A 21,111-nucleotide genomic window follows, 5' to 3' on the forward strand; every position below is an offset into this window, starting at 1 on the left:
TGGCTCGCCCCCCCCATGATTAAAAAAAACATTTCCTCAAAACATTTTGAATTTTTGGAAGGAAAAAAAAATCAGTGGGATTATAAACTACTGTATTAAAAGTAACATTTATTTTATACACATCTTTTGAGGGGCACTGTGTTATAAAATGCACAGACAAGTCTTTGGTGTCTGCTTTAGTCCGTTGAAAAACACTGGAAGACATTATTGGAAAAGTCTCAGGAGGACTGGATGTGGCCGCCTGAGGATTTTGCCTCGGCGTTCTTGATGAAGGGCATCATGCATTTATCGCCTCCCATGAAGCGATACGCCACAACGTTGGCCTCCCAAGGTAACAACCTGCAAAGTATAAAACATAAATCAGTATCTAACCCAAACAGTCATGCTTACTGATGAAGGCTCATAAATGCTCACGCTCTTGCGATGAAGGGGAAGTACATGATGCGAGGAATGCAGATCATTTCCTGCTCGCCCAGGATGGCTTTCATGGATTGCTGGACTGTATAGAGAGGCTCAAGTGGAGGAATCAGGTTCCGAATCTCTTTCCTGGGAAATGCGAATAAATAAATAGTGATAATAATAATAATAAAAAAGAAGAAGCTGAAATTAAAGGTATATTTCTTCATTGCAACCTGTCAGATGGGCTCACAGATGCATTGAAGCTTCTCACCTGATCTGACAGCCTGAAAACATCCCCGTGTCTACGATGTAGGGGCACACCAATGTGGTTTTGATGCCGTCGTGGTTTTCTGCTCGCAGTTCGTGTGCCAGGGACTCATGGAAGCCAACAGCACCGAACTTACTGGCACAGTAATCCTGCAAGAGAGAGTGAAATTGCTCAAGTCCATGATGTCCTTTTTTTTTTTTTTACTGGTCAGGCTTCGTTATTTATTTTATTTTTTATTTTTGACATTGAGTCATGCAGCGTACCTCCACACATGCTGTGGTGAACAGTCCAAGAGCACTAGCTATGGTGACGATATGGCCGTGGTTTCTGGCTTTCATCTGAGGCAGGAAGGCTTTTGTCATCTGGTGAAGAAGATGTAAGAAAGGTTAACATTACAGTACATAGAATATAAAACCTGTCAAATCATGTTTGGAGTTTTGAACTATTTAAAATCAACTCTTTTATTTCATTTTAAAGCTTTTGGGATATAAAGAATCTCTAACACTAAAGTGTTAGGGGGAATGGGGGAAGAAGGGAGCGGGAGATCGACAGGCGGATTGGTGCAGCGTCTGCCGTCAAGCGGGCGCTGTACCGGTCCGTCGTGGTGAAGAGAGAGCTGAGCCAAAAAGCGAAGCTCTCGATTTACCAGTCGATCTACGTTCCCACCCTCATCTATGGTCATGAGCTTTGGGTCATGACCGAAAGAACGAGATCGCGGATACAAGCGGCCGAAATGGGTTTTCTCCGTAGGGTGGCTGGGCTCTCCCTTAGAGATAGGGTGAGAAGCTCAGTCATCCGGGAGGGACTCAGAGTAGAGCCGCTGCTCCTTCACGTCGAGAGGGGCCAGTTGAGGTGGCTCGGGCATCTGGCCAGGATGCCTCCTGGACGCCTCCCTGGTGAGGTGTTCCGGGCACGTCCCACCGGGAGGAGGCCCCGGGGAAGACCCAGGACACGCTGGAGGGACTATGTCTCTCGGCTGGCCTGGGAACGCCTTGGGATCCCTCCGGAGGAGCTGGTGGAAGTGGCTGGGGAGAGGGAAGTCTGGGCCTCCCTTCTGAAGCTGCTACCCCCGCGACCCGACCCCGGATAAGCGGAAGAAGATGGATGGATGGATGGATGGATGGATGGATAACACTAAAGTGCCCGATGAATACCCTCATACATGTTATCCAGTGTTGGAATAGACTGTGTAGACATTTCTACACTTCTTCAGGTTAAGACATATGCCTTAACCTGAATCATTTTCGCAGGGATTTGCTTCAATGTATGAAATTTACACAAAGACTAAGAACCTACAGTGACATGTCAGACATGCTTTAAAGCACAGTCTATTGAGGGCTGATGTCCAAAACCAAATATTAGCCTGGTTTGTCCTTTCCATGGAGGATGTGTCTTATAGCTCTTCTATCCACTTTTGTGATGCATCAGTAACACAGCAAAGAGAGTCAGCGTGTTAGCAGTTCCTTTCACTGGAAGGAAGTGCAACACTATTTACTCCTTCTGCACCTAACTTTACGTTTTGCAAAGTGCAGGTACAAAACAAAACAGGTTCAAAACAGCCAAACACAGACAGACACTGGATGTCCAGACAGAGACTCTATTCTTCACACTAGATGACTTATTCTGTTCTAAAGTTCAATGCCAGACTGTTATACACTAATGCATTCGATCTTGTGAAGCCAATCAGCTTCCTATGTTATGTTAAATTCTAACAGTGAGACTGCAGCTTAAGGAAAAGCAGAATCTCATGTTTAAGGCGCTTTTCTTTTTTCTTGTGGGATGGGTAAATCATCTCCTTACTATACGTTCTTTATAGACAGTCAGAACTTAATTAACTGGACTTTCTTTTATAACCAGGACATGCAGTACGATCCCTTGCGGTACAGGCTGATCCGATCTCTTTCACGCTGCGCTGCGCAAACGCTAACCCCAACCGTCTGGGACAGCGAGTGTCTGTTGCATAATCCATATCTGGCTGTGTTTGCTCTGAATGAAGTCTCGCTGAGTTGCACGGGTGTTTGCGTAAAAGACTTAAGGCGGCATACCCAAAACAGCGCATGGCAGTTCACCAGCAGAGTCCTCTCCAGAAGCTCGTCCGGACACTCCAGCAGCCTCCGTCCGGCCACCACCCCCGCATTGTTGACCAGGATGGAGACGTCCCCGACCTCCGCTTTCACCCTCTCCGCAGCGTCATAGATGCTCTGGCGCTTGGACAGGTCCACCGTGTAGGTGCGCACTTCCACGCCCAGGTCCCGGGCCAGTTGCGCGGTCCGCTCGTTGGCAGCCGCGTCGCAGTCCCACAGGACGAGATGCGCCCCCTCTTTGGCGAACTCCAGGACGAAGAGGCGACCCAGAACCCCCCCGGCTCCCGTGATCAGACACAGCTCCCCGTCGATGCTCTTCAGCCTGGGATGGAGGAAGGTGCGCACCACGGCGCACAGGATGGAGTAGGTGACATCGAAGATCATCAGCAGCAGGTCCACGATGAGGATCATGATGCCTCTGCTCAGTCGGCTCCCACAGCAGGACTTAATAACCCCGGGGGTTATTAAGCCGGGGGTTTAGCCGTTTTTTCCTGCGTGATGTGGGTTAGGATGGCAACTTTATGTAACATGGGTGCGCAGGATTAGAAGAATGACTGATGAAGGGCTTTTAGTCTGACGGCCTGTGGGCACATCCATAACTCCATCATGAGCTGAGACTGAAACAGATTAAAAAGGTCAATCAAAGCAAACGTAAGACGTAAGGCTCTAGAAAAATGCTTCAAAGGTCAAATAACTCGATTCTACTGACTTAAAACAACAAAAACACTTGTTATTCTGTTCAAGAAATAAATGACACAAAAATGAACCACGCATAATTTTATTGTATCTCACAAGATTTTACCGTCTTGCAAAAGTGTCCATACTCCTTGAACTTGTGTTTCTTCAAGCTACAGTTTGAAACTTCTTTGTATTTTATTGTGATTTTAATGTGAAAGAGCAACATAAAGTGGAAGAAATGTAAAGGGCCATGAGCTTTTAAGATATTTTTAATGAAGTAAAAACTACGGCTCAAACATGAGCTCTTTGTTCAACTCTCTTCTCTCCTTACTGCATGTGATTGCACACACTCACCTCATTAGTTTATTTTGTTATGCAGTTAGACATATATTCAAGGAATGTAATTCATTCATTTATTCTCATAAATCTAACAAAGATATGATGAAGCACACATTTTTCAAGTGTATTGTATTAATCCTATATAATTTTTTTGAGTTACCTGGTTTGGGGAGTTGTCTGGAAAAAAGCTGTGGCCAAGGCCTGAGGGGTTTGAAAGCACATTTGCCATCTCAGCAGGACCAACCATGTGTCTGTCAGAAAGGGGGTGTTTTAGGTTTAATTAGAATATTTTCTCCTTCGTTAGTATTGATGTTTACTTTTGTTTCCCCTGTTGTGTAAATGGTCTGATCAAATCATAATATAAATTACTCTTCTGTTTTGGGAGATGAGGCGTGACTACTTTGTTTGTTCAGTTAGTGCAGTCATTTGTTTGAAAACAGCTATACTTAATTGACATTTTTAATTTGCCCATTTACTATATTTTGAACTTTTAAGATATTTTTTCTGTGTCCTCTGTGCCTCACGAGCTTTTCTCAGGTATGTCCCAGCTCTCCACATCTTGTTAATATCGCTAAAATCCAGTCAGACTGGAGGGAATGTGTGCATAATCTTCACATGTCTGGACTTTGACTGGATCATTCAAACACATGAATATGTTTTGCTTTAAACCACTTTTGGTTGGTCTCATCTGATCAGGGCATCTCATTTCACATGTTTTCTTATAGTTTTCTTACACGAATGCCTTTCTTCAGTGAAGGACAGTTTTGTTAAGTTCTAACCTGCCAGTCCACCAATTCAAAGGAGAGGACAATTAAAAGGGAGAAATGAACCTAACAATCATGTACAAATGCATAATAATCATGGGAGGAATATGCATGATTAGGAAGACCCCAGATCTGAACCCAGCATCTTTTTCCTGCAAGATCTTCCCCACATCTTACATTGCTCAGATTACTAAAAAACCAATAAGAACCATTAATATTTTGCGTTTATAGCTTTCACAGAGTTGTAGGTTATGTTTCAGTGACACGCAACCTTTTACTCAGACATTCAATTTATCCGGATCTGAAAGGTATTCCTGATCTCCGATGTGAGGTCGATTATCCCACTCTGAGCAAAATGTTAAATGGCTAAGCTGCTCAGCATGTGAGCACAAATCTGTCTAAGCATTTTTTTAAAGCTTATTTTTAATAACCACTCCTTCACGTCTGTGGACTTGCATTGAACACGTCTTCACATTGTTATTTACATTGTCTTTGTGTTGTTGCACAACATGCTCACTGTTAACTTCTTGACGTATTGTTTGTATCTCATTAGGAAAAAAGTCAAATGTTTTATCATTAATTGACTAAAAATACAGCAAAGCTGCATACAAAGATGAACAATTATTTGGCACTATAAAGAAATATCAGCAATTTCAGAGACTTTATTAATAATATCTAAAGGGAAATGCTTTTTGTAATTTTATCACAAAAGGGATTATTGATACATTTCACACAAGTTCTCTGCTCCATAAGTTGATCTATGCTAAAATGATTAAGCAGTTGATTTTAATGTTGTGTTCAGTAAACTGGTCACTGGCTGCTCAGGGACCTCATTGTTGTGATTATGCTGTCCGAGTCAAGAACTTGTGAAGCATCTAATAGAAACTCTTTATGGAAAATCTCTTTTTTCAGCAGGCTGTGATTTGTGAACCTGTATGTCATTCAAAAACTTTTAAAATGACTTAACTTTTAAAAAACTACTGACATTGATGTTTAAGACTTTTAGATTAAGAAAAAAAAAATCATACTTTAATGCATACATTTATGACTTAATAAAATGTAATGTTTTGTAGGAATTACTTTTATACTACATATTTTAGAATACATTTAATAAGTTATTAACACATTTAAATATGTGATGTTTATTTTTAAAGCAACCTATGACTGCAATAATTAGGTAAAATCAATGACGCAAACATATATATGCTTTGAACTTATAAGTATACATTTTAATTACTTATTTCCACATTCAATGTATACACTTTATTTAATTTGTATATTTTATTTTTGCATTGCACTGATGTTTTTAAACTGTCACATCAATATAGAATATTTTTCACAGCCGAGCTTTTTGTGAAATTATGTGCCACTTGTGTGCCACTCCTCACCGTACTGAGTGGCAGATTTGATAAATATTTAAAATCAACCACCAGAGGTCGCTGTCGGGTAAGATTCCCATAAACTCAGATCTGTTTGGCCCTCAGCAGCTGGCGCTCTGCGTGTAATCATTAGACGTGAGACATTTCTGTGGAAACAATGAGACGCCACGGCTAGTTTATTGTCTTTTATTAAGCATCAGTCGGTAAAAGAAGAAATAGGCTTGAAAATCGTTTTCCTACAGCTTTTCTGATGATATTTACATGTTGTTTTGTGTCATATAGCGCTACATGTGTTGAAGAAAACAGGGAAAGCAAAAAACCCCCCAAAAAAACAAACAAAAAAAACATATTCTTCTACAAACTCAACAAGTACAAAGTCTGAAACTTTTACAAAACAAACATTTTCTCTTAACCACACCATGAGGGCAGCACACAGAGAGCCATGAACCTGCAAGAAGACTGTTTCCCTGAAGGAGCGGGATGATTCAAGAATAATTTGTCTGTTTCTGAATGTGACAACCTGGTTCTTTGACGTCTTTTATTTCCAGATTTGTGTGTGTGTGTGTGTGTGTTATTAGACAGTAGTTAAAACCAAAATGTGTTTTATATCAATATTTCAATTAATACAAGACAACAGAGGACTTCCTTCAGACAATTCAACAAAGTGCAGTTCAGAAAATACAAAAAGCCTTGAGAAAGTAGTTACCATTCACACAACACAGAAAGGAGCCGCATCTGCTAAATTTACTATGGCTTATTTTGCAAGAGATTTGGCGACAATTAGAGGCTCGTTTTTAGGGATTTGTCATTTACTGCATGTCTGACTGATGAATGCTAATGAACCCTGATCCTTCAGCATGTTGCACACCCTCCCCGTTTTCTATCTACTTCTCTCTTTTGTCTCCAACACCTCTTGTAGAGAAGGTCATACAACCATTTGTCAGTTTGACATTTTTATTCCATTACCATGCATCGCTAAAGGCTGGACTGACAAAAAAAAAAAAAAAAAAGTCCACACACCAGTGACTTCGCAGTTCCCAGTAAGCTCCACTGTTTTTTTTTCCTCCATCCTTTTCTGGAGTATTTTGTTACAAAATGTGTTATTCTGAAATGCATGACGATGCTGCTGTAACCAAGCCCTTCCTGTAGGACCAAACCCTGTGTGTAGCCAGGGGGATATTTATAGAATTGGAGATGCGAACTCATGCTCAAAAGGATGCTGCAGCCTGTCTTTGCACCATCATGATGGGAAAACAAAACAAAACAGAACTAGGTCTCACGCACAAATCCATGAGAGCCTTTTGCTCGTGACCTGGCTCTGATGGAGCTCATTTTGTGTTTAAGATTGCATCGTTGTCAAGCACAAGCAGCGCTTGGTAAAAGTTAGTGCACCTTGCAATTTTAAAGAATTCTCAACCCTTAAAACTCTTAAACAATTGATCACATTACAGCCACAAATGTATTCCACACAACATGGTGCATACTTGTGAAGTGGAGGGAAAATGACGTACGGATTAAAAAAACGCTTTAGATGCTTTTAGAAGAACCATTTCACTGCAATTAAAGCTGCAAGCCGAAGCCTGATGAAAACTGGATGGAGAACATCTGTGAAGATCAGTTTTCAGATTCTCGTTTCAATTTGATGTATGTGAGCTATTCTAACACGTGAATAATTTGATATAAACAATCATACTTTATCTCTGGCTGGAAGTTTTTGTGCTAGAAGGTGAACCTCCATCTCATTGTCAAATCTTTTACTCCCTTCAACAGGTTTTTCTGCAGATGTGATGTGCAACATTAGTCCTCTGGAAGAAATACTGCTCTGTTTGATTTTTGGATTATTCGACCAGAACACCTTCTTCTAGGTGAAATTTTAAATTGAACTTCTTATTGTTTTATTCCAGCAAGGCTTTGATCCGAGTTCCCATGGTCTGCTTGGCTCTTTATGTAATTCTGTCAGTTCAGGTGGAACTGTCTCCATACATCTGGTCTGTGTGACGTTCAAAGCTCAGGATATTGCTTTAACCTAACCTTGGTTTAAATTATTTCCCCATCATTTCTTTTGGTTCATCATTATGCTGTTTGTTCACATTTTCTTTTCTAACAAACCTCTGAGGCCTTCACACAATATATGTAGTTTATACTAGGATTACATTACACACGGGTGAACTCAATTTACTGATTAGGTGAAGTTGTAGGTTATTTGTTGGATTGTATTTTATTTAAGGAGTACAGATGGAAGCTAAATACAGGCAAAAAGTTTAAAAATGCATAACTTGCTGTCCACTTCACACTTATGCACTTTAACACTCACATAGAATCCCAGTAAAATACATTGTTTGTGTTTGTCATGAGACAAAAGTTGAAGCTATGGTGAGTCCTGTTGTCTTTTTCAAAGCAGAAGTTACACCCATGACTTTGGGAAGCAGAGGGCTCCAGCCTTCATTCAGGATGTCAGTTTAAATCAAGGTGATAACTCTGAAGCGCAGTCCGTCTGTCGCACACCCCTTGTTCCCACTCTCTTCACATTTCACACTCACTCCCTCCCTTCAAGAACAAGGTGGCTGAAGTCTTCATCAGCATCCCTGAAACAGCGGCTCACACCCAGGTCCATGTGGCAAAGCTCCGTCTGCTTTTTTGTGATTTGCAGAGACCGGTGCTTGTTTCCGCGAAAGCAGTCTTTCAGTCTTTTGACTGAAAGACCCACAATCCAGTTTTCTGCTTTTTCCCCTGAACTGAGATGAATAAAGGAACTGATTAAGATAAAGTCTGTAACCATCCTCTGTAAATTAGGCTACATGCGTGCATCAAATGTGAGCCATCCAGTCATTTCAGCCCCTCACCATGGAAACCATTCAGTCTGCTGAGAGTGAGTCTGCACCTGCTTGTGTTTCTGGACTTTTTCCATCCAAATGTTTGGTGCATGATAGAGAGACATTAGAGTTTAAAAACAGAAACAAGCATAAAAGCTCCACAGGATGAGTACTCTGTCCTTTTTGTGTTTATTTGCTTGTTATTCAGACTCCATTAGGGCAGATTCAGAATGCAGGGTTTTATTAAAAGCAAAGGCACAGAAATATCTAACTCATACTAAAGCGCCAGACAGATTTGTTGGTACTCCGGGTGAAGATGTGAAAAAAGTCTGAGAATAAATTCATATTTTTTTCCCTGCAGCAAAATCTCACACTGACGATTTTGGAAAAACTGAACCATGGCTGGTTTGTACAGGTCATAAAGCAGAATTTGATGTTCTTCGTGTTAAGAACATTACCACTGCTACCTGCATTGCAATTAAAGTGTAGAAGAATCTGGGAGAGGAGGTCAAGTTTCGTCTGCTGAACTTTAAAGCAACAAGAATAACTGGTTATTATTTGCGGAGATGTATTTTTGAAGAAACTAAGCTCAAACACAAAGAAAAGAACAAACCTCGTATCATATCATGATTAGATGTAGTTTTTCTTGGCTAAAAATGTAAAAGTTTTCTCATTCTTAATATTATGAAAATTTTAGATCTGTAGTGAGTGTAAAAGTTAGAGCATTTATGGGAGCTGTGCCCCACATGGCCTCTGTGGCAGGTTCACTTCCTCTTTTCTACAGCTGCTGTTGTCCTGCACACACATTGAAACCTTTCGCCACTGCAAAAACTGAATCTAAATCACTTCATATCTGCTATTTCAGTGGTTCTGTGATACCAGGGAGATTTTCTCTGACAGAAAAACTGAAAATAAGTTGCAACGGGCTCTTTCAGAGTGATAGTGAGTCAAAACATGTGACTGGATTAGCACAAAGTAGTTAAACAAATAGAAAAAAAAACTTCCAGAGAGCATAAGGGAGGCTAGAGGACTTGGATGGATGTAAAAATACTCTGCAAATTCTCCAAAATTTTTTAATATTACAGAAATAGAGAAAGTGAAAAAGAGGGTTTTAAAGTAGGAGACGTTTTTTCTGTACTGAATAAATGCCCTCAAATTAAAGTTGTTTTTATTAGCATGATAATATGCTACTGCAATATCAGCTGAATGTTAAAGGCTTTCACACATCTTTACCAGGTTTTCCAACGAACGCGGCTAGCACTTGTATCTCTAATGAAAACCATCTACATTAAATAGGTTCATTGTGATATATGTTTCCTACAAAATGCTCCTTTGATTCATGCTTGCAAGACATATATCATAAAGTTTATGTGTTTTAAATTAAGTTAGTGTGAGAGCACCAAGTTTGGTGTCATCAGGCGCATTAAGAAAAGAGCAAAATGCAGAACTTTTGGTGTCTAAGTGCAGGCAATACAGATCATTTTAACTTGTGAAAGTGATTAATCTGCCAAGAAACATAAAGTGAAACTTATCTTTCAAAGCTGTTTCGTTAGAACTCCAGAATATTCTCCTGCTTATATGTTCACCCTGCATGAGCAAATACGGCTCCCTGAAATGGCTCCTATTATGTGGTTTTTAAAAGGAATGCTCCAACATTTTGAGATAAAACATCAGAATGCACAACTGTCTGTATATGTCATCAGAAAGAACAATTCTTTGGTTCTTTACATTGCACAGAAAGACTGCAACAAGCATGTACAGAGAGACAGTAGCAAATATAAATCTTTCTGTTGCAGAATGTTGTCTAACAGAAGCAACTCCTTCAAAGAAAAAGAGCACATACAGTGCTTTCAAATGCACAACTATGAGGTTAGTACAACATGTCAGTTGTTTTAGAAAATATCTTAAAAATATAAATTACTTTTTAAGATTTTGTACAGGTGATGCGTAATGTCGTTGTAGAGTCTGGCTTTGCACGGATGCATGTACAATATTTACACTCATACAAAACAGATTTTTTTTCTCTGTCTCCTGTCGCTTAATGCAAAGTTCACCTCCTCTGCTACAACTGCTTGAAGCTTAAATAATAAAAAAAAGACTTTGATGGACAAATGTAACCCAAACTTGAGGACACACTCAGACATTTTGAATAAAGGTTATAATCAGTGTTATAATCAGGTTATAATCAGTGATGGTTCTTGGGGAGCTGCTCCTTCTGCTTCCCTCCTGACAGCCAACCACACATCCACAGTCCCATTCAGGAAGAAATGCATCAGGTCACCAAGGCAAAATCTTGGTAAAATCCAGGTAAAATCAGGTCATCATATGGTAAAAACTGAGCATCTGGAATCAATTTAACATAAGCTACTACATGTTTGACAGGATTTTATCTTTTGATTTTTATGCTTATTTTAGCTTAATGTGATCCTAATTCTAAAAAGCGTTAAAAGTATCTTTTATGTTTGTTTTTTTACACAAACAAAATAGCAGCTATAAGTGTATCATAAATCTTAAATTATATGTTTAGAAATTCATTCAGTGAAGAATAATCCACATAAGGGTAAATATTCTAATAATTTACACTGGAGATGGTCCAAGGCGGTCCAGAATTTTGAGCTTAGACTCAGACACCAACTTTGGCATCATAATAATGTACAACAATATTTTCTTAAAATGCTTGCACCCTGCAGACCACAGGGAGCCACCGGTGCCCAAATGAGCCAAATAAAACTTGTTTTCACCACTGACAAATAACTTTTTATTTTATGCTCTATGGCGCCCCCTTGTGACGCGCCATTCTGGGTAGAAAGCCACATTTCCCATATCCAAAACCGCCACTGATTATAACAAACAAACAAACAAACAAACAAAAAAAAAAAACAAGAGTGCAAGATTTCCAAAATGATATTTTCTCTCTCGCCACCAATGATTGATGAGGATGGATCTGACCTCACAGTTTATGTGTAATCTGTGCAGTAAAAATGCCAACCCAGGAGAGACACTGAGCTGTTTGAAAGAAACAGACCGAAACACTTCATTCTGCTGAAGATTTGACATAAGGTGAAAGAGACTATTGCTACATAATAAATATAAGTGAAAGGTAGTTATAGCACACAAATGCACACACACTCACACAGAGATACTTATGTGCTATCTTTTAGCCTGCCTCAGGCTTTCTTCCTCAACATCAAAACGTAAAACACGGGACAACATGAACTAAGGCCAGTTTTAAAGGAAGTTGTAGGAAGCAAGAACATGTTCTCAACCCTCCGCCTTTGAAACATACAATGTATATAAATATACACTGTAGGGAGAGAAGATGTATGTCTTCCTTTCATACTGAAATTGAGGATTTTAAAATATCTCCTCTTATTGTGCCTTGCTTTGATGCCCTTTATGTTTCACGATGATTTGACAGCTTTAGCTGCAGTGGCTTTAACATTTTATCCAGGGCTCTCCGAAAACAGGTTATAAAAATTATAGACTAGACTCCTGCAGCTAGTCTAATGATGGCATTATAATCTGGGCTTGTATAAATAGCAAAAAATCCCTCCTTTTCTTCCACTCTGAGGGTGTATTTGAGTGTTTTCATCTGGAACGTTTTAGAGAAGATAACAACACTATTTCCAGTGATCCACAGATGTTGTAATTTTGTAGAAAAAGCCTTTTTTCTTTCAGTGTTCCCAGACAAGTCTCTGAGCTCTTCATTCGCAACCCCTTATATTTTCATCTTCTTTGTATTCTCTGTGCAAGCCATTTCTTTTAATTGACTCTAAGAGTTATACTGACGCTTCTCCCCCTGAAGGGGCCGCAGCTCTGGTGAAATGTGGTTTTCCTGTCCTTCCAGCGGCAGGGTGCTGTTCCCCAGCTTCTTGGAGAGGCCCTCCATGTGGTTGGGACCCTGTTGAAAGCCAGAGAGCTGAGCAAACCTGGGGCTGGCTCTCTCCAAAAGTCTTTGGGTCACATTGGCTGCTGAACTGTCGTGCAGGTGTTCCTCCTCGTCCGTGTCGGCGTCAATGAACTTACTGACAGACGAGTCGTGGAATGTGAAGATGCTCGGCCGTAAGTTCTCGGGGCTCTTGCTGGGCGTCCTGCTGCTGGCAGTGGTGTAGACAGACGTTTCTGGGCTTTGGATCGATGAGCTGTCAGAGAGACCTCCTTTCCCTGAGTCCTCCCCGCCTCTGACTCTGACTTTGAGTGAACGCCCCTTTATTGGGTTGTTTAGTGACAGAGCTCTTGGGTTGTCGTTGTTGAGCTTGGTGCTTTTGCCTGACTTGGGGCTGGTGGCGCCATGCGATCCCTCATGCTCATTCTCCAAAGTGGGCTCCAGGCTGGGGTTAGTACTGACCCGTCCAGGCATGTTGCTCCCGGAGCTGTGTGAAAATCTGGAGCTCTCAGGAATGTCAGGTCCACAGCTGATGAAGCTGTCGATGCTGGAAATACTCTTCATGTCTGTCACTCCCTCCGCTGTGCCTGACACAGCCTCAGGGAGGATGCTTCCCATCTCAAATTCAGCTTTCTGCCTGGCTGACTTCAAATGTGACACTTTTTCCTTGCTGTTGACGTTTGGTTGTGACTGTGTTTTTGTCATGTTGTTGTAAATTTCCTCAAGGTTCTGTGCGCTGAGATGCTGAGGACTGCTGGCTGGTTTAGCCTTTTCTTGGAAGCTGGACTCAGTAGTCTTACTGGGACTACTGGGGTTCAACGGTGACTTGACCCTGGGTGTTCCTCTGTGTGGTGACACGTGATTGTCATGGAGCTTCTCCTTCCTCTCATCAGTTTTTTCCACCATGACATCCATGAGCTCCACGCTACGGCCAAAGGCATCCTTAATGTTCATTGAGACAATGCTACCATTTCTCTTAGCCCTCTCCAGAGCCTCTCTCCTTTTGATGGCTTTCTCCTGCCTCTTCTGTTCTTTGTAAAACTCAGAGAAGTTATTTACAATAATAGGAATGGGTAAGGCTATCACCAAGACCCCTGCAATGCAACACAAACCTCCAACTATCTTTCCTAGCAGGGTTTTTGGGTAAATGTCTCCATAACCTACTGTGGTCATAGTAATGGTAGCCCACCAGAAGGAGGCAGGGATGCTTTTAAACTTGGTGTCCTCTTCATCCTTCTCAGCAAAGAACACCAGACTTGAGAAGATCATGATGCCCATGGCAAGAAAGAGGATGAGCAGGCCCAGCTCATTGTAGCTCCTCCTGAGAGTGAAGCCCAAAGACTGAAGGCCTGTGGAGTGACGGGCCAGCTTCAGGATTCGCAAGATCCGCATGATCCGGAATATCTGAACCACACGGCGAACGTTTTGGAACTGCAGCACGCTCTTGTTGGACTCTGTCAGAAAGATGGTCACGTAGTAGGGCAGGATGGCCAGCAGGTCGATGATGTTGAGGGGACCTTTGAAGAACTTCCATTTGTTTGGAGAGGAGAGGAAGCGGAGCAGGTACTCCATGGTGAACCAGGCAATGCAAACAGCTTCCACATGAGCTAGCTGTGGGTTGTCCGTGGGCTGGCCAAACTCGTCGGTGTCCTGCAGCTCTGGGAGGGTGTTCAGAGACAAGGCAATGGTGGACAGCACAATGAAGAGGATGGAGATGATTGCAAGGATCTGGAAAAAAGAGGAGAAATTAATTAGAGTTCTGAAAACAGACAAGTTTTTCAAGAGGTATTTCTACGTTTGTCTTGCTTTGATTCCATTGAACTTCAAATATAAGTAGAAGAAGGATGGAAATAGTTAACAGTGCCAAGGAATACAGGTTGTACTATCGTTTGGGGAGAATCCTTGGTCTGGTGGTGCTTCATGCTTTGTTGTATTGGTCTCACAGATTGGAGATGGGAATGAAAATACTCAAGTTAGACTTTCTGTTGCAAGTTGGAAAATGTTTTTGTAGCACTATTTTTAGCAAATGAAAGTAATATCAATGCAATAAAATCCAAAATGGACAAGTTATAGATATTTTACATGCACCTCATGTACAAATATTTTGAATAGGAATGACTGTTTTGCAGATTTTCACTTATTCACACAGACTAATATATATATATATATATATATATATATATATATATATATATATATATATATATATATATATATATATATATATATATATATATATATATATATATATATATATATATATATATATATATATATATATATATATATATATATATATATATATATATATATATATATATATATATATAGACGTCCCACTGATATGCCTCAGATTTTACAGCCATCAATTGTAGTCATAATTCTGGCTGGATATTGGATCACTTCTCTTGCAGAACTGGTCGAGTTAACTTAAACTGGTTGGCATCCAAGCGGTGGTCCAGCTTGGGAGCATAGTACCATCCAAAAGCTTAATGTTGACGTGCTTGATTCATCCCAGAACCAGCTCTGGTGTGTGTTTTGGATCATTGTCTGGTCTTGATCAGCCCAGAAACAATTGTGGATAAATCCTCAAGTGTCCTCAAGTGTCACTGTACACACAGAGGCCAGATTTATATCACCATGGATCGAGAAGAAAGAAGTCTGAAATTTTGAGTTGTGTATGTAGTCATGGAGAAAAGGATTATGCTGACACAAATTGACTTATTTTCACAATTACAATCAATATATTTAGAGGGATATCGATTTAAAAAATCGATTTTTAAATTGATAAATTTAAAAGTCGCTTTGAAACCTAAGAACACTGCACTGAGTCTTTTACACAAACTGTGAAAGATCCTTCTAAATCTTCCTGATCTTCCCCTCAAATCAACCTCCAGATGATGGAAATCAGGACAAATAACTAAGGAAAACATTCATATCTTGAGGCTCCCAGCCTGAACAAGTGAAGAAGCAAACTAAAAGGGAATAAGACTGAAAGAAGGTACTGGATATTGGATATAAAATTAGTTTTTGATCTGTGGTTCATTCTTCATTTGTTATTTTAGGAACAACATTTATTTTTTTCAGGTCCATAGATCAATACTGGGTATTCGATGTCTGAAACACAAATCAAACTGAATCATTAACTGTCTAATTTAACATCTTTGCAGTTTTTTCATATGTGGCACAGAAGGCAGCGGCTAAATACGACGAATGAAAACTAAAATTAGCTCTGCCCCTGAACTACATGCTGAAAGTCATATACTGTACCTCCACAAAGTCATGTATATGGTGCTTCTTCAGGGTCAAAGGAAGGTTACTCTCCTGAGAAACTTCAAAGTGGAAAAGTGGTCCATATCCTTCTGCTGGAACATCCCTGACAGATACGTGTTTTTTAACGTTATACTGACCCATTTACTTCTGACCTTCCCATCAGCATTTCAAAAGAATCACAGTCAGAGCTGTTATGGGTTCCTGGCCAGGTGTTTTATTTATTTTTTTATTTTTTATGATTGTCTCTGTAATAATGTTAGAAAGTTTGTGACAGCAAAGTTTTCCACTTTGTTTTTTCCACTTTTAACATCTATCCCTGAGAGCTGGAAGTTACAAAAATCCCCAGAAAGTTGTACAAAGCCCACCACACATGTGCAGAGAGTCCGGCTGAGACTCTGACGAGGTACTCTGGACATTTCAGTGACCTGCTAATGATCTAATCTGCTGAGTACAACGGGGTCTGGCCACGGTGCCGGGGATTAGCACGGCTGCACATAGTTGTGGCTGTACGGCTGTGCAGCCACAACTATTATTTCTGTCCCACGATCGGTGTGAAATCCAACACAAGGTCACTATGGAGGCTGTGTCCCAGGCGACTGGTGTGAGTAGGATTATTCCCTGGTACCGGTCAGCCTTCATAAGCTTTAATTAAGGCTGACAGGTGACTGCTTGAACACCAACCTTGGCCTTTGAAGAGATGGAGGGGGACTAAGTGCAAAGAAACATTGCGATGGAGAGGATAGAAGAGGAAAGAGAATATAGTTCACAAATTATGAGATACAAATAGACTGATCTCTATCAAAACCAACAAAATACTTTATGAATTACTCTAGAAACACTTATCTGCTTGCAATGAAAGATAAAGTGCAGTTTCAGGGCTTTTTATAAATTCAAGATCTATTAGTTGGCTAAAAAAGGTCTGGAGAGGTAGGATAACAGATATTATGTGCACCAATTGAAAGGAAACAAGCCCCATTTCTGAACTGCACTGTCCAGTGGAAAATACACTGATCAGATGAAGGCTTATCTCTGTGCAGGCTGCAGTGCAGTTAATGAATCATGCTGAATGCAACAGACAGCACTGAAACCAAACTGTAAAGGCAACACACACAGGATGATTACCTTCTCCTGGTCACTTTTTCCACCTCTATTGTAGCAGTGAGATAACCGAGGTCAGCCAGACCGGATATTAAAGAGAAGTGATCTGACTAAAGATGAACACTCAGGCAGAAAAGGGAAATTTAACAGGGACACACAGTTCAGTGACGTGTCTGGGAGAGAGATAGCCTAATCTGTGGGTTTTAGCAGAGATATTTGAACATTTTCAGATGCCAGTCAGATGTTCAGTGACTGCCATGTTTTTTCTTGTTCAACTGCGTGATATTTCTATTAATTTAGATAAATACCCCTCAGCAAGTTGTAGAAAATCTAAACTGAAGTGGCTGTTTATGAACACAAACTATTAAGTTTGATCCTCCTTTTCTGAATCTATCTGTCTTTTTACTGAGGAGCTATACAGCAGACAAGATTTGTCCCAATCCATTCCTTCATTTGTTGCTTGTTATGTAATCAAGTGACTCATGTGAGTGGCAAGTAAAACCCATTCCAATTGGCTTACTTGCAAACAATAAAAATAGGAGTGTTAAATGTCCAAAAGAACATTATCAGTGGTGGCTGATGGGCTTAACTTAAAATTAGGCCCCATATTCAAATTCTGCTTTAGCCCCTGTTCAATCTACGAGGAAGAATTACGGGAAGTCTCTGTTTAAGAAAGGCAAAGTTAAAAACTAAGGCTGTGGGTTGTTTATAGTTTGTGTTTCCTCATCAGCTCTTAATGGCGGGCTCACTCAAGCACCTATTTGCAAAAACTAGAGATACTTCCTCTGCACAATCCTGAAACACTTCATCTCCACCAAACACAAACACCTACGCATAACACACTTACATAGGCACTCCCACCACAGTAATTAGCTCCAGGCATCTCTTCCATACAAGCCGAGGGAGGAAGGAGATTGAATATTTAATATCATAATGAAGAGTAAACTATCCCAGTCTTTGGAAGGGGAAGGCATCAGTGGATCCTCATCGAGCCATTAGAGACTGCAGAGTCAGAGTGGTAGCCTAGTTTCCACAGTTTTCCCTACACATGGTTACCTCAGCTGTCTGATCCAAGTAAGGATGATAAAAAATAAATAAAAAAATAAAAAAATAAAAATCACTGTCCATTCAACATGAGGAGTGTCACTCTTGTTTGCTGTGGAGACGAGTTCTGCTCCATTTTCAGAGCTTTCAGAAAACACATGATGATTTTTACGGTAGTTTTTCCAAAATGGTAATTTAATCCTATTCTGCACAATCTGGTTTATATAACTCTGTGAAGAGACATTTCTTGTTTGTTTGTTTTTTTTACTCCATATTTAAAAGTTTGGAGTCATCAAACAAACATTTATATCACACAAAGACAACCCAAGTAAAGAGTTAGCTGAATAAAGTCTCACCATAGTCCTCAAGCAACATTAGATGCATCTCTGGTCCATCACACCTGAATCCAACGGTTTAATTACCTTCTCAACATAGAAGTTCTGCAGAATCCTGATAATGACCCAATGCTTTGACTTTGGTGTTGACAAAAAGACGTAACATGCAACTGAAGTTTGACCATTTATTGTTTATGCCCAACTCTTCTGCTTTACTTTAGTTGTAAATAAACTCAGCTGCTCAATGTGACAAAGAAGCAAAAACAGGAGGAATCTGTAAGTGGGAAATGCTTTTTTTACAGTGCTGGACTTGAAAGGAGAGAAGAATGAGGTCAATCAGGGTGAAGATTCAAATAAAAGTTGTAGAGGTGTGACAAAACAAGTCACGACAAGATCATCCTGTACCAGACTTATGGGTTTTCCCTTGTTTTCAGGCTGCGTGAAGCACTGATTCATCTTTGTCTCATATCATCCTAACTGGATTTGCTTTTTCTCACCACAAGAGCTGAATAAATGAAGGGATTGTCACTCAGTGACTCACTCATTTCATGTTTTTGTCGACAAGCTGAGTCCAAGATGGTATCTCTAATCCTCTTACGACGCTGCTCCTGTGACTTGACAGTATATTCCCGGAGTCTGTGCACTGAAAGTCCCTCTGCAGGATACTGGGTCATTTGTTTTGGTTTTCCATTAGAGGCCTCAGCGGAAAAGATAGATGAAATTACACAGGCGGTAAACAAAGGGGAGAATCCTCTTCTCACCAGGGAAAACAGGAGAGGCCTGCTGCAGCTGCAAACACATCCTCCCAGGGTTACAGTCGCCTTCTTGGAAACTTCCACCTGAGGACCGAGGTGCAGCTGCTCTCCACATTTAAGCCATTTAATTTATAGTTCTTCCCTTTTTATTTCACCTGCACTGTGTCTAAACAGGATGTCTTTTGTCTTGTTAGTAAAGATTGACAGGGTTGAGCTGAGGAAATATGCATCCTTGAAATTTTGGGTCAGAAACGGATAAAAAGACACATCTGACTGTTATTTATTAAATCTGTTTCAACTGTATATTTATCACTTCGGTGTGGAGTGAGTAGCTTGCAGAGTAAATAACTTTTCTTTTAGAGCAGATAAGTGGCTCAAAGAGCAACGGAGAAGCAATAAGGCTCGAGCGATTAGTCCAACACCTGCTGATGGTACATTTCTGGTTTTGGTGTTTTTAATGAGTCTAATGAGTGGAAGAAAAAGGTGGAGAACTACGACACATGTTACGTGTCAAGGTTTCTCATGGCATTCTCCCACAAAAAAACAAAAAAAACGATTATTTGAAAAATGTATCGTCTGATTTGCTGGAGTTCTAAGTTATTTCAGAATAGGGTTTGATCTAACCAGCAACAACATTAACATCTTGTTTCCTTTAAAACGCAGACGATGATCTATGAAGTTTACACACTCACTGGCCATTTTATTAGGTACACCATGCAAGAACTGGGTTGGACCACATTTTCTCTTCAGAACTGTGTTAACTCTTTATGTTTCAACAATGTGTCAAACACATTTATCAGAGATTTTGGCTCATAATGCAGTTCTTAGAGAATTTTGAGATGTGCATCCGAGGTGGAAACCTGGTCCAGCACATGCCAGAGGTGTTTTGCTGAATTGAGATGAGGTGATTGTGGAGGCCATTGGTGTTCAATGAACTCGCTGTTATGTTCAGGAGGTTTGGTTTGAGATAAATGGTGCTTTGTGATGTGATGCATTATCCTGTTTAAAGTTGCCATCAATTTGGTCTTAAAGAGATGAACAGTAACAATAACTGTGTGAGATTAAACAATGGTCAATTGTTCCTTATTCATTAAAGAATTAAAGAAAGGCAGGTTATTAATGCTTTTTGTGCTGTTCGTGCAAAATTATGACAATGCCATTTGGAAAATGTGGTGGACCAGGCAATACTTTTTCAATCTGTTGCCCAATTTTGTTGTGTCTCTCTGTGTCGAGAGTTTAAAGATCATATCCTCCATAATCCTGTAGGCAGCTTCTTTATTCCAAAAAAGCCCAGAAGTATGTAGTGAAGAACCTTAACTAATGAATTTTTAATGAGGTTGAAAAACTATCGGCAGTTTCTAATTACAGTCTAAATGTTCTCGTGTATTCCTGAAGCAGAAAGAAAGAAAAAAAAACTGGTTCAAAGCAATTTCAACTTTGCTCCATAGAGCCACACAGATGTTTTCTCCTCCTCATTTGCCAAATGTCACCTTGCCCGACAGTTTTCTCTTTCCCACCTCAAACTGGGAGCAGAAGCCTGGGCCTCTCCACTACTGTCGAGTGAGGAGAAGTCAGGGAGATGGATTGCCGAGCTTGAGGCGACTCACAGGATGTGTCCTTTAAAAAGTGTGAAGGTGCTGCTAAAATGATGAGCAACAAAGGCACAGTGCATGAAATGCTTTGCATACATAGGTGGTTTCCAGTGTTGCATAGTACTAAGCTGTGAATGCAACATGCGAAGGTAAAATTTGTTTTATTTATGGGATTTGTTATATTTAGTTTAATCAAATTAAAATGTACTTGAAATGATGAACATCATCTATTCATATATATATATATATATATATATATTTATACATAAATACATTTATATGTGGTATAGAAAAACCACATATACCACATAAATACAACCACATTGTATTTATCATTGTAAGATAAATACAATCTTACAATGGTTTCTGAAATTCCCAAAAGTTTCTATGTGCAGTCTGAAGTC

The 21,111-nt window shown here is 40.1% G+C and overlaps 2 protein-coding genes across 2 annotated transcripts in view; both read right to left on the reverse strand.

Annotated features, from left to right (window-relative positions):
• Window positions 1-137: 137 nt before the first annotated feature.
• rdh20 (retinol dehydrogenase 20) lies at window positions 138-3,897 on the reverse strand. Its single transcript, XM_044123236.1, has 5 exons — window positions 2,713-3,897; window positions 931-1,029; window positions 671-816; window positions 415-546; window positions 138-339 (listed from the first exon to the last, which is right to left on the reverse strand). The coding sequence occupies exons 1-5, from the start codon at window positions 3,160-3,162 to the stop codon at window positions 219-221; spliced, it is 948 nt and encodes a 315-aa protein (XP_043979171.1). The 5' UTR covers window positions 3,163-3,897; the 3' UTR covers window positions 138-218.
• Window positions 3,898-6,113: 2,216 nt separating this feature from the next.
• LOC122834638 (potassium voltage-gated channel subfamily B member 1-like) overlaps window positions 6,114-21,111 on the reverse strand; it is a 42,042-nt gene continuing 27,044 nt past the window's right edge. The window contains exon 3 of the mRNA XM_044123237.1: window positions 6,114-14,338. Within this exon, the coding sequence (XP_043979172.1) occupies window positions 12,497-14,338 (1,842 nt within the window). The 3' untranslated portion in view covers window positions 6,114-12,496. The remainder of the gene's footprint in view (window positions 14,339-21,111) is intronic.

This window comes from Gambusia affinis, linkage group LG07 (assembly GCF_019740435.1).
Source record: "Gambusia affinis linkage group LG07, SWU_Gaff_1.0, whole genome shotgun sequence".
Classification (NCBI taxonomy): domain Eukaryota; kingdom Metazoa; phylum Chordata; class Actinopteri; order Cyprinodontiformes; family Poeciliidae; genus Gambusia; species Gambusia affinis.